The sequence below is a fragment of the Cupressus sempervirens genome, chromosome 8 (assembly GCF_028749045.1).
Source record: "Cupressus sempervirens isolate cs-2001-9-10 chromosome 8, ASM2874904v1, whole genome shotgun sequence".
Lineage (NCBI taxonomy): Eukaryota > Viridiplantae > Streptophyta > Pinopsida > Cupressales > Cupressaceae > Cupressus > Cupressus sempervirens.
The window spans coordinates 20,386,705-20,402,609 of NC_143125.1; the positions used below are offsets into that span (position 1 = coordinate 20,386,705).

The following is a 15,905-nucleotide window of genomic DNA, read 5'->3' on the forward strand; positions in this document are numbered from 1 at the left end:
GGCAGTTATTGATCAGTTGGGAGACGTTCCTTGTTTTTAGGAGGCAGTTCTTACTTTTTAGGAGGTATGATCTTGCCCAGGGTTGGGTCTCCATGAGATTACTCTTTGGGTTCAGTTTCAGAGGGATAGGGCTTGTTTCCTAAATTTTAAGAGCATCCCTAGATTTTAAGGATGAGATTGCCAGTGGATCCTTGATTTCCAACTTCAGTCACAGACAAATGACAGGATGATTTTATGGTTTGTGATGTCAGTTGGGCATTTTGTGGCTATTTGGGCTATATTTTTAATATTTCTTAAGTTAGCATTTAATAATTAAATAAGGCTAAGTTATTAGCCATTTTGGAGTAATAAGGGGTTTTTGGCCTCATCTGGATGCACATCCTATGATGTGATAGCTCGTTGGAAAGGTCTCGAAATTCTCTAAATCTTTCTCTTTGGTCCCAGGGCAATTCAATAAACATATTTCTGTCTATGAGGAAAAAGGTCATTTTCTTGTAACATGACCACTTTAAAATAAGAAATTATAACACTTTCACTACCCAACGCCACTTGGAGACACTTAGGGTTCGATTTGTAATTGGGAGGGGTTATAAGGAGATAAAAGTTTCATTCTAAGACCATCTTTTGCATATTTGACAACTTGTTTATGAATTTGCTCTGAATGGGCGATTTCTATCTGGGACGCAAACCCCAAGTTAGTGATTGGCTGGGACGTATCCCTCAGCAATCTTTGGCACTGAATCTCTTAGACATTGTGCATGGTGATTAAGGACAGAGGCATCAATTCTTATTGGGGTTTCAGTGTGGCATATCATCTTTCTAGTTGGATGTGGTTCATTGTAGCCTGTGGGACGCCATTTCCAGGAGATACACCACGTGGTGTATAGAGTATTGCTTGTATTCACCTCCAAATGTATGCTGGATTCAAGAACAATCTTCACCTTACAGTTTGACATCAAATTTGTATGTGAGCTTTTGGAAATGCATTGGATTTATTGCTTGGTTCTATAATTCAAACAAATCTGCTTATTACGCAATAATTCTGATTTTTACTGAATACTTAATTTATTTCAGTTTTGTTTCATGGTTGTTGTTCCCTATTCCTTTCTATGTTATAAAACCATCAAAAACAAACAAACCTTTCTGCATTTCTATCTAAATCTGCAAGAAAACATAAATAAACAAGAAAACAGATTTAAAAATATAAAATTACAGCAGATCAGCAGAAGAGATCCATCAGGGATCTTTCATGGTTAGTATTGAAGATTTTGTGCAGAAAATACATCCACTTTGGAAACAACAAAGTAGCAGGTTATGAATTGAATTGACAGTCATTGAGCCCAAGTTGAGTGTTAGTGATCAATGTTAAGTATGGAGTTTTGACTAAGTACAGATATTCCTAGTGTGTCGAGGGAGATTGAATCATTGGACCAAAGATATTATATATGATACTTGGACATTAGCACTAGATATGACTATGAATATCCCTTGTTGAGTCATACTTTGAAGTCTGTAGTGGATGAAGATCATTAATGGAGCTTTAGATATGAATACTTCATAAACAATGGCATTCCATATTTGATTATTAATGACCCAATCATTGAATGCTTCCCTCAAGAATCATCGTGTGAACTATGTCTCATGCCACCATGAGAACACAAATTGGATTCTTGGAATGCTTGATAATAGGATATGCTAAGAATGGTCATGGAGAAGCATCTTTCCTTGACAAATCATTCCTTTACTAGTGTTGTTATAGCGTTTTGTAGCTTGAAGGTTACCAATGCATAGGTTGAGCAAGTCCATGCAAAGATCATTGGAAATGGATTAGAATAAGATGTTATGGGAAATGTGTATGCCAAATACAAAGGAATACTAGATATAGAGTGGGGTAATTTCGACAAAAGCTTGTGATGATGCAATAGTTGGAAATGACTTTGATTATGATAGTGATGTGTTTGTTGACCAGAGCTGAAAGCTTAGCCTCATCACTTCTATTATGTCCTCTGACAATGCAAATAGACTAAGGTTCTAAGATCTATTAAATAGAAAGAAGTTTTGCATTTACGATGTCATGGAAAATTGTTCAATGATATAAGAGTGGGAATTTTACATTGTGGGAGGGAATAATAACCAATGTCCCATTTCCATTGTTTGACAAATGCTTCATATGGGGGCATTTTCTAATTTGATGCATGTGGACCTTCATTGGAGCAACTTGTGATACAGTAGCATCCTAGGTTAGTTATCAATCCTGTATGTTGGAGTGGCTTTTAACATTGGAGAACTCAGTTGAAAGGAAGAGATAGTCACTATTGGAGTAGTTCTAGGTTGTAGTTTCATTCAAGGAACTCTGTGACTGGACGAACTCAGTTAAGTTGTTGGTGCTTAGTTGATGATCTACTCAGTGGAATTAGTGCTTAGTGATTATGTGGGAGCTTGGTGGGCGTGGTGCTTGTATACTCAATGTATACTTGGTATGCTCGGTGGTTTGGTTCACCGACTCAATGTTCTTGGGAGATTTAAGTAGCTGACTTGTGCTTTTAATATGCATAGTGTGTGATCGTGACGTGGATCGATTGTGGGATGTGTGAGGACCCATTTGGGGTCTTGGTTATTTCTCATGTGTGTGTTTAATGATTGTTTCAAGCCAACTAAGGCATGTTATGTTTAATTGGGTTCTAGATGATTCTATTTCTAACAGGCTGGTCGTGCAGGTATAAAAGAGGGGTTTGGGTAGTGTTGTAGTACGACGTGCATTGAGTAGCAGAGATTCAAGGAAGGAATCTAAAGTTGCAAATTTGAGAGAAGAACTAGTAGCTAAGATTGGGCTTAGAAACAAGAAGGTTGCTTGGTGGATTGCGAGCACAAGTTTAGATCTTGCTTGGAGTTTCTACTAGATTGCAGTGTTGTTGCAGATCTAGGCTAGCTAGGGTTGGGTTGGATCATGTGAGATCTTGCAGAACTATTAGTGTAATTTCTTTTGTATTTGGCCATAACCAGGAAGGCCTTACAGCCTGATAGATTGCATGTAATCATTTATTTGATGAATAGAGTTGGATTTGTTATCAGATCTTGTGTTATGTGTTTGTGTTTCCATTGTGTAGTTGTTTGTTGGGGGCTTCGTCAGCTCCATTGGGGGTTCACTCAGCCTTGCACTGCATCAAGTGGTATCAAAGTGAATGAAGGTTTGATTTGGTTGGAGATTGTTAGAGTGTGGGTTGCAGAGATCTCGTGCAATTCTTGTTTTTCAAAGATCTAGGAAGATGCCTGCAAGAAGATTGGGCCTTAGGGCAATTATAGGTCTATGTGATGTTGTGGAGACTAAGATTTTAGAGAATGTTAGATCAGATTTCAGATCTGAGATTGGAGTTGATGAAGACTGATATGGTTGCTGAGATCATGAGAGTTATAGTTGGTGTACCGAGGAACGTGGGTACGAAAGATGGTTATGAGGAAGTTGCTGAAGACTTTGAGGTTGTTGAATCTAGTTGTGAAGATAGAACCAATTGCATGGGGAGATCTATGGAAGATAGAACTAGTCGGTTGGATAGATCTGGAGCTCGGTTGAAGTTGAAGCATAAGATGGATGTTTCTAATTTCTCAAGTACTTTAAATCTTAAAGACTTGATTGATTGGATTGGTGAGTTAGAAAACAACTTTGAGTAAGAGGATATTGGTAATCCACTCAGAGTGAGGTTGGCACAGACTAAGTTGAAAGGACATGCTGCTTTATGATGGAAAGAATTGTAAAGAGATAGACTAGGTGGAGATTAATGGTGACAAAGTTGAAGGCTAAGTTCATTCCTATTGATTATGAACTTGAGATGTTTAAGAGATTGTAGAATCTGAAACAGAAGGATATGTCTGTAGAGGATTATATCGAGGAGTTCTACAATTAACTATTCGGTCTGCATATAGGGAACCTTCTAAGGAAAAAGTGGCTAGATATATCAATGGTTTGAGATTCAATATTGAGGATGAGATTGATATGTTGAAGATTGATTCGGTTGAGGATACTTATCAGTATGCCTTTAAGGTAGAAGATAAGTTGAAGAGAAGACATCAAGGTAATTCCCGTGGGAAGGAGAAGTAGGATCACTTGGTGAAGGATAAATAGATTGTTGACAATGAACCGAAACCTATTGAACAAAGGAGAAGAACAAGTAGAGGTGGATTTAAAGGTACTTTCTACAAATGTGGTGAAGGACATAGATTGTTTGAATGTGCCAATGCTGATATGAAGGTCAGTGATAGAAGATTTGTTGTGGTAAATGAGAATGAGGACTTGGTGAATGAGCCTGAGCTGGAAGATAACTTGCCGGGTCAACGAGTATCGTTTGGTAAGAAGGCATTGCAACCTTGTTAGAGGAGGAATTTGTTTAGGAATCATTGCAAGTCTAGAGGTGATTTTTGGAATGTGATTGTGGATAGTGGTAGTATTGATAACCTAGTTGCCGAGGAGATGGTTCAGAAACTTGGTTTGAAGAGAATGAGACATCCTTGTCCTTATAGGATTAGTTGGTTACAAGATGAACATGCTTTGGGAGTGAGGGAGCAATGTCTTGTTAATTTCTAAATTGGGCAATATGTTGTTCATGTGTTGTGTGATATTGTGGACATGAGTAACTGTCACATATTACTTGGTAGACCTTGGTAGTATGATTGTAGGGAAGTGCATGGTTGTGTCAAGAATGTATTTGCTGTAGAGAAGGTTGGCAGGAAGTTTTCACTAATTCCTTTGCAAAATGTAGAACTCAATAGGAGGAACTTGACTTTTGGTAGGCGAGTTGGGTAGAAGGATTCTCGAATGGTTAGAGACCAGTGTGGAAAAAAAACCTATGGTACACCAAGGAAGGATGTGAAGAAGCAAAGTAAACAGTTGTCTGTTGCAAGAAAGGATTTGCAGAAGAGGAACAAAGGGAAATGTGTAGAAGTTGATGACTTGGAGAACATGTATATGAAGAACCAGTTCAGGGTTTATGTGTTGAATCCCAAAAGATGTTTTTCTAGCTACTAAGAACATCTTTTCACATCTGGGGTGTCTAATGCAGGAGAATCCTAGGGTAGTTGACAATCCTGTATATTGGAGTGGCTTTTGACCTTGGAGTTGGTGAACTCGGTTGAAAGGAGGTTATGCTCAATCACTATTGGGTAGTTCTTGGTTATAGTTTCACCCGCAAAACTTGGTGACTCGAGAAACTCGGTTATGTCGTTGGTGCCTGGTTGATGATCTTCTCGGTTGAACTAGTGCTCGGTAATTATCTGGGAGCTCAGTGGACGTTCTTGCTCGGTATACTTAGTGCATGCTTGGTGTGCTTAGTGGTTGCTGCTGATGCTCTGTGGTTTGGGTCACTGACTAGATGTTCTTGGGAGATTTGATCAGTTGATTGGTGCATTTAATATGTGTAGTATGTGATCGTGACGTGGATCAACCATGGGATGTGTGAGGACCTATTTGTGGTTCTAGATGATTCTATTTGTAAAAGGCTGAATTGTGGCTATGCAAATATGAGAGAGGGGTTTGGGTAGTGTTGTAGGAGAACATGCATTGAGTACCAGAGATTCAAGGAAGGAATTTTGTGTTACGAATTTGAGAGCAGAGCTAGTAGGTAAGAGTGAGCTTAGAAACAAGAAGGTTGCTTGGTGAATTGTGAGCACAAGTTTAGATCTTGCTAGGAGATTCTACCAAATTGCAGTATTGTTGCAGATATGGGCTAGCTAGGGTTGGGTTGGATCGTGTGAGATCTTGCAGAACTATTATTGTAATTGCTTTTGTATTTGGTCGTAATGGAGAAGGCCTTACAACACGACACATTGCATGCAATTAGTTATTTGATGAATATAAAGTTGGATTTGCTATTAGATCTTGTGTTTTGTGTTTGTGTTTCCGTGATGTGGTTGTTTGCTAGGGGCTTGGTCACCTCCATTGAGGGTTCACTAGGTCTTGCATTGCATCAACTTGTATCAAGGATATTGATGTGCAAATAAGTATTTATTAGCCTTGAATATTACATCTATGTGCTCATTGTAGTTCCTCTCTTATTTGTATTTTTATACGTACTATAAGATTTATTTGCCTTGATCATTTCCTTTGTCCACAGGGATATTCTTGTAGGAAAAGAAAAATGGTACATTAGGCATGCTACCAAATATTGTGCACGATTGAATCTTATGACAATAGCTCCAACGATATTTGATCTAGGATTCATTAGTCATCTGATGTCCATACTAGATAAAGTGAGGCTATTGGATCAAGATATCTTCTATGATCAAAATGATGAGTATCCTTCTATAACAAGAGGGAGTCTAGCACATCCGTCAAAGGTAAACTTGGGCATCAAGAGGTTGATGCATGAACTTGGAGCTTCAAAAGGGAGCCTCTTTAGCATGAATGTTTGATGTAACCAAACTTGGGGATAAACCTACAGTTCAACACAATTACTCGTTACCATGAAACAAGCATTCTTCTGTGACAGAAGGAGAAGATAGTCGATATGCTTCAGTTGATTTTGATGCAAAGGGAGTAGACCATGTTGAGATGGAATTTCTAGTGATCAATAGATTGTATCAATTAGTGGGCCGTGATTTATTAGAAGTTGTTCCATAGATGCAAACATAAGAAAAGGCCTTTATGCAAATGCCTAAACCATAGATGGATACTTGAAATGTTATTCATTTAGAGTACATTATCACTAAAGATTTGATAACTGATCTTTTCTCCAAGCCTTGTGCCAAAGTGAAGTTTATACATTATTGAAGATAAATTTGGAGTTATTGAGCGGAGCTCTTATTGAGAGGGAGACTCAACATTAGTGATTACTGAAGATGTATTTTAAAAGAGTTTTTCTCTATGAGAGAGAAGTTTGAGATGAAATTCTTTGTAATGTTTTTTTCTCAATGATAGAGAACTTTGAGGTGAAAGCCTTTGTTCCACCCTTTGGAAATGTTCACGTTGGATGTCATGTGAGTTACTACATAATTTTGTGGAAACATAATGGAAGGTGACGATCTTTCATTGTTGTTTGTTTGTGGTTACTATAGTAAGATGAGGATCTTACAATAATCTAACCTTCTATCATGATGGATATCATATGATTGATGTCTAAGCAGATTGTGATAGATTATATATTGTAAATCAATAACAACTGAGAGATAGATATCATCTAATAGCTATCTATGAGTTGTATCCTATAGATATATCATGGGGCATTAACATCCGTGAACAAACCATGATTATAATTTTCCTATGGTAAGTATCATGAGTGATACGTGTGCACATATTATATCATGGGGCATTAATATCCGTGAATAAACCATGATTATAGTGTCCCTATATCACATGAGTGAGTACTTTGTGAATATCATGAAACTTGATATTTGTAAGCCATTACTCTAAGTACTTGATAAATATCATGAGACTTGATATTTGTAGGCCATTACTCTTAATATCATGACATGATATTATTATGGTGGATATCTCGTTGTAAGATATTCGTGGACATGCCATATAGTCTTATAGTGCATATCTCATGTATCTATGCTGCTGAGATATGACATGGTGTATGCTATGAGACTTAGTATATGGAGACACCATCTGTAGAAATTTTTCTCTGGTAGACATTTTGAGACGTGATGCCAATGCACATACCAAGAAACTATATGAGTATGGTGAATATGATATGGTTGATATTCTTGGCCATACCATACTCTTGATGTTACCATGATCTAACAATAGTACACTTTGTTTATTTGGATAGAGATCATCCTCCCTAGCTAAGAGAGAGTGTTAATAATTGTCGCTTCGATTGGATGTTTCCAATTGATGAAATCAAATATTTGAATGGCCTATTGGCCTTAAACATTTGATATCTTTCTTTCTCTATTATCATGATAATGCATTGAGTAAGTATTATTAATAACTAATGTGAATTAAGAAGAGACATGTCTCCATGGGAGACATGCCTCTTCATATCATATACATATTCATTGTAAGAGTAGCTTGAAACACACAGAAAAAGAATTGTTATTACAAGTTACCGTAGTGAATTAAAACACACAGACAATGAAATCCTTAACCTTAACGGAGGCTCTTAAGATCCTTAACAGTGGCAGCATTCTGTTTTTGTTACATGTTTTAGCTTTTTCTTTGAGACTCTGAATCTTTTGAGAATTTTTAACATAAAATGATTCATTGATGCAATGATAAATGATATAATACTTTTCATTTTGTTCAAACTGGCAGCCTTTGGGCATTTCAATTCCAAATTTAATGGTTTATGAGTATGAAATTAATAATTATTAATGTGCAAAGTTGACATTTGAACTCTTATTTCAAGTTTCAACTCAATTGCTATGTTCTATGATGAATGATTTTAGATTTTTCAATGCTGTATCATACGAATATATTTGAAATTTCATATTCCCTATACCTTTTTTTAAAAACATCATATTTTTATTATTGTCTTCCTCATTATCATTCTTGTTGCTCCCTATCACAGGGAAAGAAAACTGTCTCAAAAATCCATTTCTACATCCCCCCATGTCAGAAATTTTGGGCAAGTTAGCTCTTACATGCATGAATCAAAGTGACATTGCAAATCAATTACAACTCCTAGTCACTCCCAATAATGAGGCCAGATAAATTAGTCTAAGACAGGTTTTATTGACTAAAAGTCTAAATATAGGTGGCACCTAGCTTCTACTATTAGTAAGGATTGATGAGGTGGTGGTGGTGGAAGTTGTGTACTTAAGTGAAGTACATGTCATTATTAACTACTGAGATGAGAATAATTAAATTTTCCTAATATCCTAGTAAACTTATTAAATAGGCTCAATATCACAGTTTGGATAGAGGCATATCATGTTAATGTTGTAGCTTCAATCAGATTAAATTGACATAGAGAAAATTATTCTATGGCTATTGGTCAATCATCAATTAGACAAACTCTCTTATGTGTACTTATATATTTATTATATATATGATATATTAATATTAAAATTATCTAATTAATGATTCATTCACTTATTACCGAAGAGACATGCCTCCTATGGATATTTATATAACCTTCAAATCTGCATTTGGAACACGCAGAAATAAACGGTAGTGCTTAGTACATTTGCAGAGATCTTTTCACTTAACATGGTATTAGAGCAGGCTGCAAATGTTAATTATAGAATCGACATGTGCACTAGGATCAGAAATTAGGATTTCAACAATTACATAACATCTTGTATCAAACCCATAAATAGTTAAGCCAGTAGATATACTCCAACAAGATCTTCTTCCTTGAGGAGTTGTGCAGTTTGAGTCTGACAGAGGAAGAGACAAGGAAAAATGAAGATCGAACATTAGAGAACAACCGGAACATCTGCCAACACTATCATTCGAACTCTTGCTCAGTGGCTATAGAGAGGTTAATCATCACCAAGGCGGAAAGAGTTAGGAAGTAGCAATACATTTAATGTAAACAAGTATTAAGAACCTCTACACTACAGATATTAGACCAAATAGAGAATGGTAATCAAAGGAGCAAATCATTGCATCTCACGTTCCACACCAGTAGGCAGTCATGATTTGATCCTCCACGTAAGGTCAAAGCATCTTATTCTGAGATGATAATAGGATATGCCATATGCAGAGAAAAGAAATTCTTATCAATCATCAAGTGTTGAGTGCACAAAGGAACACATGAGAATAATAATGAGAACTGAAGGGGGCAACCCCTAGTGCACATGGTAGACTGATAGGCTTGAAGTCGTGGGTCACCCCCATGGTCTACGGTTTGATTTTGCCTCCGGGTTTAACCAGTGAGAGTGGCTTGCACACGGTTGCTCTCCACCCATGGGGGACTAGTCTCGCCCTAAGCTGGCATCGGCCGCTGGTCATCGCTGGGCTTAGGTCATGGGGATACCCCCATGAATCGAGGAAAAAAATAAAATAACGGGAACTGAAGACGAATGATTATCAAAAAAATAAAATTAAAGTTCAGTTATGCGGAAAGACGTGTGACAACCAATCTTAGCTATTGCGGTGAAACATCATCAATCTCCTCGTCGGCCTCAACATCGTCATCAGGTTTTTTTACATCTGCCGAAGGTGCTATCAAAATGCTGACATTTTGAACTGTTGTTTCAGAGGGTTAGCATTGAGATCAACAAATATCATTGAGATTGCAGGAACATGGAAGATAGTTAGTACTGGATACTAGAATCTTATGGAGGGCATACAAGTCAGACGGAGGAGTGACTAAGGATACCAGGTGATCATATATAATAGAGGCAAGTGCAATATCATGACATGGAAGGGAGGGAGAAAGGACAGAGTAATAAAAGGAATTCATTATATATAAAAGGACAATGAAGCGATTGAGGCATTCAATAATTTATATCGAACACTGGTTTCTGATTCCATTCAGATGGGGTACTCTAATATGAAAAGTTATTGACATTATTTGACCAAATCTCAACCCGCAAGCATAACCTTGCCCAAGCTGAGGAGATGTGTAGTAAGCTATGAATTATAAATTGCTCAACATTGTTCTAAACAGGGAACTAAAGAGACAAGGGATGAAACGTCCATTCTACTACATCCTTCATATATTTCCCAAGTTGAGCAGCAGCCTCCTTAGGCACATAAGCACAAATGCTGAAAACTGGAAACAGATATCAGATCATTACTCGGATCCGATCCTTTACCTAGACAAATCTGCAACAGTTCCACTTTGTTGTTACTCTGCGAATCAAAACTCATTCATTTGTGACCTATTTTAAATTGATCAATATTGAACAGAAGAGTAGAAGGTTCCCTTGGGAGGGGGGTAATGAAATGATCAGCACCAAACAGAAGAATAGGAAGACAGCCAAATAATATAATTGCAGAGATATTGAGGGAAGCAAAACCTCTGAGATTCGCGAATATATACCTCTGTGTAAACAACATTCAGATTTATGTATGGATTGATGACAAGACATATTTCATTCATTATAACTCTTCATTGATGAAAGACAATGTATGAAGGCACTGAGATTACTATAAAGAACATCACTGATTTCCATTAAGTGTAATAACAGCAGTTAAAGGTTGAAAGACAGGTGCATTGGTTATAAGAAGAATACAAATTAATCCCTCATTGTAGGGGAATTGATAATCAATCAGAAATAAGTCGTTATAAATATATGGAGCAACACAATATTAATAAAGGTCGTGGATTGGTTGACAGATTTCTTAACAGAGATGTTATCATATGGAATGTAATGGTTACAGAATACAAACATAATGAATTGCTAAATCGGATATTAAGACAAGGGGAAATTCAAGTCATGTGCTAATATGGAAGACTTGATTGTGTCTAAATTGGTGTGACTGAATTCATCACTGAGCATAAGCAAATTCCTCATTGTTGGCGGAAGGTATATATAGCTCCACTCAAGTATACACATATATACCTGGAGACGGTGATTGACAAAACATTGACAACTTATATTACCATGATAGTAGCGCCTCAAATTGATACTGAACTTCCTGCCTGATTCTTTTTCTATTCTTAGTACTAATGTGATCAGGATATGAACTCAACTAATAAGCAAGCTGTGGAGATGCATAAAATGGTAATCATATCTCTCGTCTTGATGGAATGGATGAATATAAAGGATGAGAAATCTATGTAATAACATAGAAGGATTGGGAAAGTAACTGTTGAGGGCATATACTGGGACAGGTTCTAGAAGGCAACATAACAATATTGATTAGGAAGATCTGTCTGATGATTAGAAGATACAAATCTATAATGGTATTAATATGAATGTCTCCTTAGATATATAGAGGTTGATGACTAACAGAATTAAAGGTTGATATCATCTATGCATGATTGTCTCTCCTTGGACTTGATAGTGACTGAAAACTCTATAAAATGGAATGAGTGGAATTTTACATTGTGGAGGGGAATAATAACAAATGTTCCATTCGCACTTGAACCATCTTTAGAAAAGAGATGTTCCATTATCAAATCTATGGACTCATGTGCAGATAAGTGTTCCTATCTTACATTTATCTACTCATTGTTGTCTCTATCCTATTTGTAATTCTATACATACTATAAGAGTTATTTGCCTAAATCTTTTTCCTTTATGTCTGAGGATGTTCTTCCAGAAAAAGAAGGTTGGTACTTTACACATGCTACCAATTATTGTGCAGATTCATTCTTATGATAGTAGCTTCAAAGAAGTTGTGATCTAGAATTCATTAGTCTTCATTAAGCTAGATAAACTGAGGCCCTTGAAGCGAATATCCTTGATGATTGAGGTTATGAGTATTCTTCGATTAAGAGTGAGTCGGACACTTCCTCAAAGACAACGTAGGAGCTTAGAAGACTGATATTCATAGGGAGTCTAAAATACATGTGTGTGACTGCATGATTTTGATGGGCCTACCCTTGTGTACATCATGAGGAAGCAATGACTTATCAAAAAAACAAAACAAAAAAAAGGTTAAAAGATCGATATCAGATTTAGAGGGAGTCCGACAAGCATCCTCGAGCTAAGAGAGCCTCTAAAGGAGTAACTACAAGACCTGACTTCCCAAGACCATTGTTCAGAGGGAGAATTTTAAGGTGCAATCCCTTGTGAATGATATCTTCTCTATGAGGGAGAAGTTTCTTAGTGAAATTCCTTGTAATGTGTTATTCTCTGTGAGAAAGAAGTTGGAGTGAAAGCCCCCCTGTTCCACCCTCTGATTTGGTTCATGGTGGTTACTATTTTGCATATGTGGATTATGTCATGAAAGGTGATGATCTTTCATTGATATATTTGGAGGGATGCTATTGTAAGGTGACAATCTTATCAATAGCTTGACCTATTATCATGACAGACTACATTATGTTGTTGTCTTAGAGTGCCGACAGTCATGATAACGAACGTATCATAATCAGACTCCATTAACTTGTTGTCTCGGAGTGTCGGAGATCATGATAGAGTTCATGACATGTTGATTACTAGTTATCTAATTGACCTTATTAAGTTTTTGTCTCAGAGTGTCGAAAATCAAATAACTAATATCCTACTAGGATATAACATATTCTTTTGGTAGGCGTCAAAGATTTTTTATGCCAGTAAACATACCAAAAGATTATAAGTATTTTGAATATCATATGATTGATATTTCTTGTTGAATCATATCTCTGATGATATTGAAAGATAACATCCAAGTTGATGAATATATGTTGATATAGTTAAATATGTCATTCCAAGAATATCTTATTGAAATGATATCTCTCTATATGCTTGAGAACATAATGTGTTCTATAACAATCCTCCCTAGCTAAGAGGGAGTGTTTATGTTGTAGCTTCAGTCGGATTAAATTGACGTAGAGAAAATTCTTCTATTGTTATTGGTCAATCATCAATTAAACAAACTTTCTTATGTGCACTTATATATATATATATATAGTCTAATTTATGATTCATTCATTTATTACCAAAGAGACATGTCTCTTCTATGAATATTTATATAACCTTAAAATCTGCATTTGGAAACAGAAATAAATGGTAGTGCTTAGTACATTTGCAGAGATCCTTTCACTTAACATATCCAAGAGAGTGAATATTACAACAAAATGTTGGGCACTTGAATTATTTGTAGGGTTTCTTTGATAATAACTGTTTTGGATACAATGCATGTATTTTGTGTTTTTTCAAGCTTGTATTTGTAAAACATACTGTAAAAGATTCAAAATTATCATTTGTGATTGGTACTCTTGATGGCTCTGTCGATGGAGACTACACTTGTTGGATACACTTCATTTTGTTAATCTTCTTTTTATTCTTTGATTTTTGCTGCTTTTTTTTTTTGTTTGTCATAGGGTTTTCCTTTGGTTTTTTTTTTTTTTTATGGAGGTCATCCACAAACAAGTTTTAGGTACCCGATACGGGCCCACACGTGCCTGAAACCTCTTTGGCTAAGAGCCAAGGACCAAGGAGCATCCAAACTGCCAAATTCGCTCGGGGCACGATCCCGGCCTCATCCCTTATGATGTCTTTGGGCCTTGCACTCAGCAAGACTTGATACCTGGTGGACAACTTTGTGAGCCATTCAACTTCACCAGTAGACCAAAGGCCTGTTGACTTCCTTTGTTTTGAGGACAATAACTTTCCAAATGTGGTTCTCGACAATAATTGTGTTATATGTACCATAGTTCATTCTTCATGCATGCCTTTTGAGGTTTACATGGTTTGTTATCTGGAATTATTAGTTTCTTCTATGAAAGAAGGTTAGTCATATTTGTGGGAAAGGTTTTAATGCTGCAAGTGAGCCTTATATATATGATTTAGGACATTTACAAACAGCTGATTTGGCAACTAAGAGTTTTCGTTTGAATGACATATTCCTTGATATTTCTTATTTGAACTGGGATTTCAATTGACAGAAGGTTTCTGCTTTGTTATTTTTGTGATGTAAGCCTATTTGTCTTGTTCATCTGGAGACCTTTCCAAGTTTCCGAATGTTTTCTAGTTTTATAACTATTATTTCTCAGCTACGTCATTTATAACTTTAAAACTCTTTTTCTGTTTCCTTTCACCTAGTGCTGTAGTTATATTGGCAATATTCAACTTCGTGATTGTAAGAAGATTTAAACTTTCCAAAATACAGAAAACGATCTGTGATGAAATGCTTACATTCAAGCGCAGTTTGTAACTGTTAGTGGTATAATAAATTTCTGTTTTTTTTTTCATTTAAATTCTAAATGCATCTCTTTTAAAGAGATTTAAATCCATGTCTCACTGACAATGTATTGTTTGAAATTGCAGGTCCACGTGGCAGCATTTGAATGCCTATTTGACATGATAGAAGTATCTTGCCTTAATTCTAGTCAGAAGATTGATAAATCTTTGTACAATGAATTATTGCACTTGTATGATGTGGAGAAGAATGAATCTGCCAAATCAATATTGAAAAGATCATTGGGATTGTTGGAAAATTCCTTCAAGACTGTCATGCAGGATTAACATCAGAGTATGGCTTAAGCCAATTTTGGTGACATGAATTGATTTCGGAGTCTTGATTCTCTGGATCAGACAAGTTAACGTCTCCATGTCAGGAAGCTGAATATAATTAGTTCCCACAAAAAAGTTCTGAGGTTCTATTCATGCTTAATAATTGATTGTATTTATCAAATTTTGATCTTATATTCTTTACTTGGTGGCCGGCCTTAAAGTTGTTATTGAAAACACATTTCTTCTTGACTATCTTCTATTCAAAGCTTAGACATAAGTTGCAAAATCCCTTCCGCATCTTTGTCCGTTAGCTGCCTACCCAAGTAGCCAACTATAATGGGACGTGTTTGCTTTCAAGCTCCCGGTGTGGCCATTGCGGAAGGAGTGTTTTTTGGCTACTGAGTGACCGTATGGACAGTAGGGCATAAGTCCTCTATTTTAATTTTTAATCGGTAAAATTCTTCACAGGAAAATTTTAGTTAACAATGTTGAACATCTTAGTTATATATATATATATATTTATATATATGATTATTGATCTGGATTCGTCACAATCATCTTCGTAAGTTTCAATTAGTAAAGCTCTTCAAAGGAAAGAAAACAAACGGGGAGGAATATTCAATTGTAAATCTGCCTCAATGATTATATGAAAAAATCCTACATTATAAGCACCTAGAAAATGCTAAACATTTGCTAAAATATTTGTAGATTATTTTCCTAATCCTAGTAAATTGGCATTAGCACTAAAATCAAAATTAGTTTTATATTTAACAGCGATGACGACTGTTGTGAGAGATTGGAAATGTCATAAAATATTATGACAAAATTATATGAATTTTACATGTTGAATACCTAGAAAATGCCAATGAAATTAGAAAATATTTTGAGATTATTCCAAGTTTTAAGGAACTAAC

General features: G+C 36.1%; 1 protein-coding gene across 2 annotated transcripts in view; it reads left to right on the forward strand.

Moving 5' to 3' along the window:
• Positions 1-15,529, forward strand: part of LOC149541374 (ARM repeat superfamily protein) — a 348,244-nt gene extending 332,715 nt beyond the window's left edge. For both annotated transcript variants that reach the window (XM_089796637.1, XM_089796638.1), the window contains exon 34: positions 14,806-15,529. In XM_089796637.1, the coding sequence (XP_089652763.1) occupies positions 14,806-15,003 (198 nt within the window). In that variant the 3' untranslated portion in view covers positions 15,004-15,529. The remainder of the gene's footprint in view (positions 1-14,805) is intronic.
• The last annotated feature ends 376 nt before the right edge of the window (positions 15,530-15,905 follow it).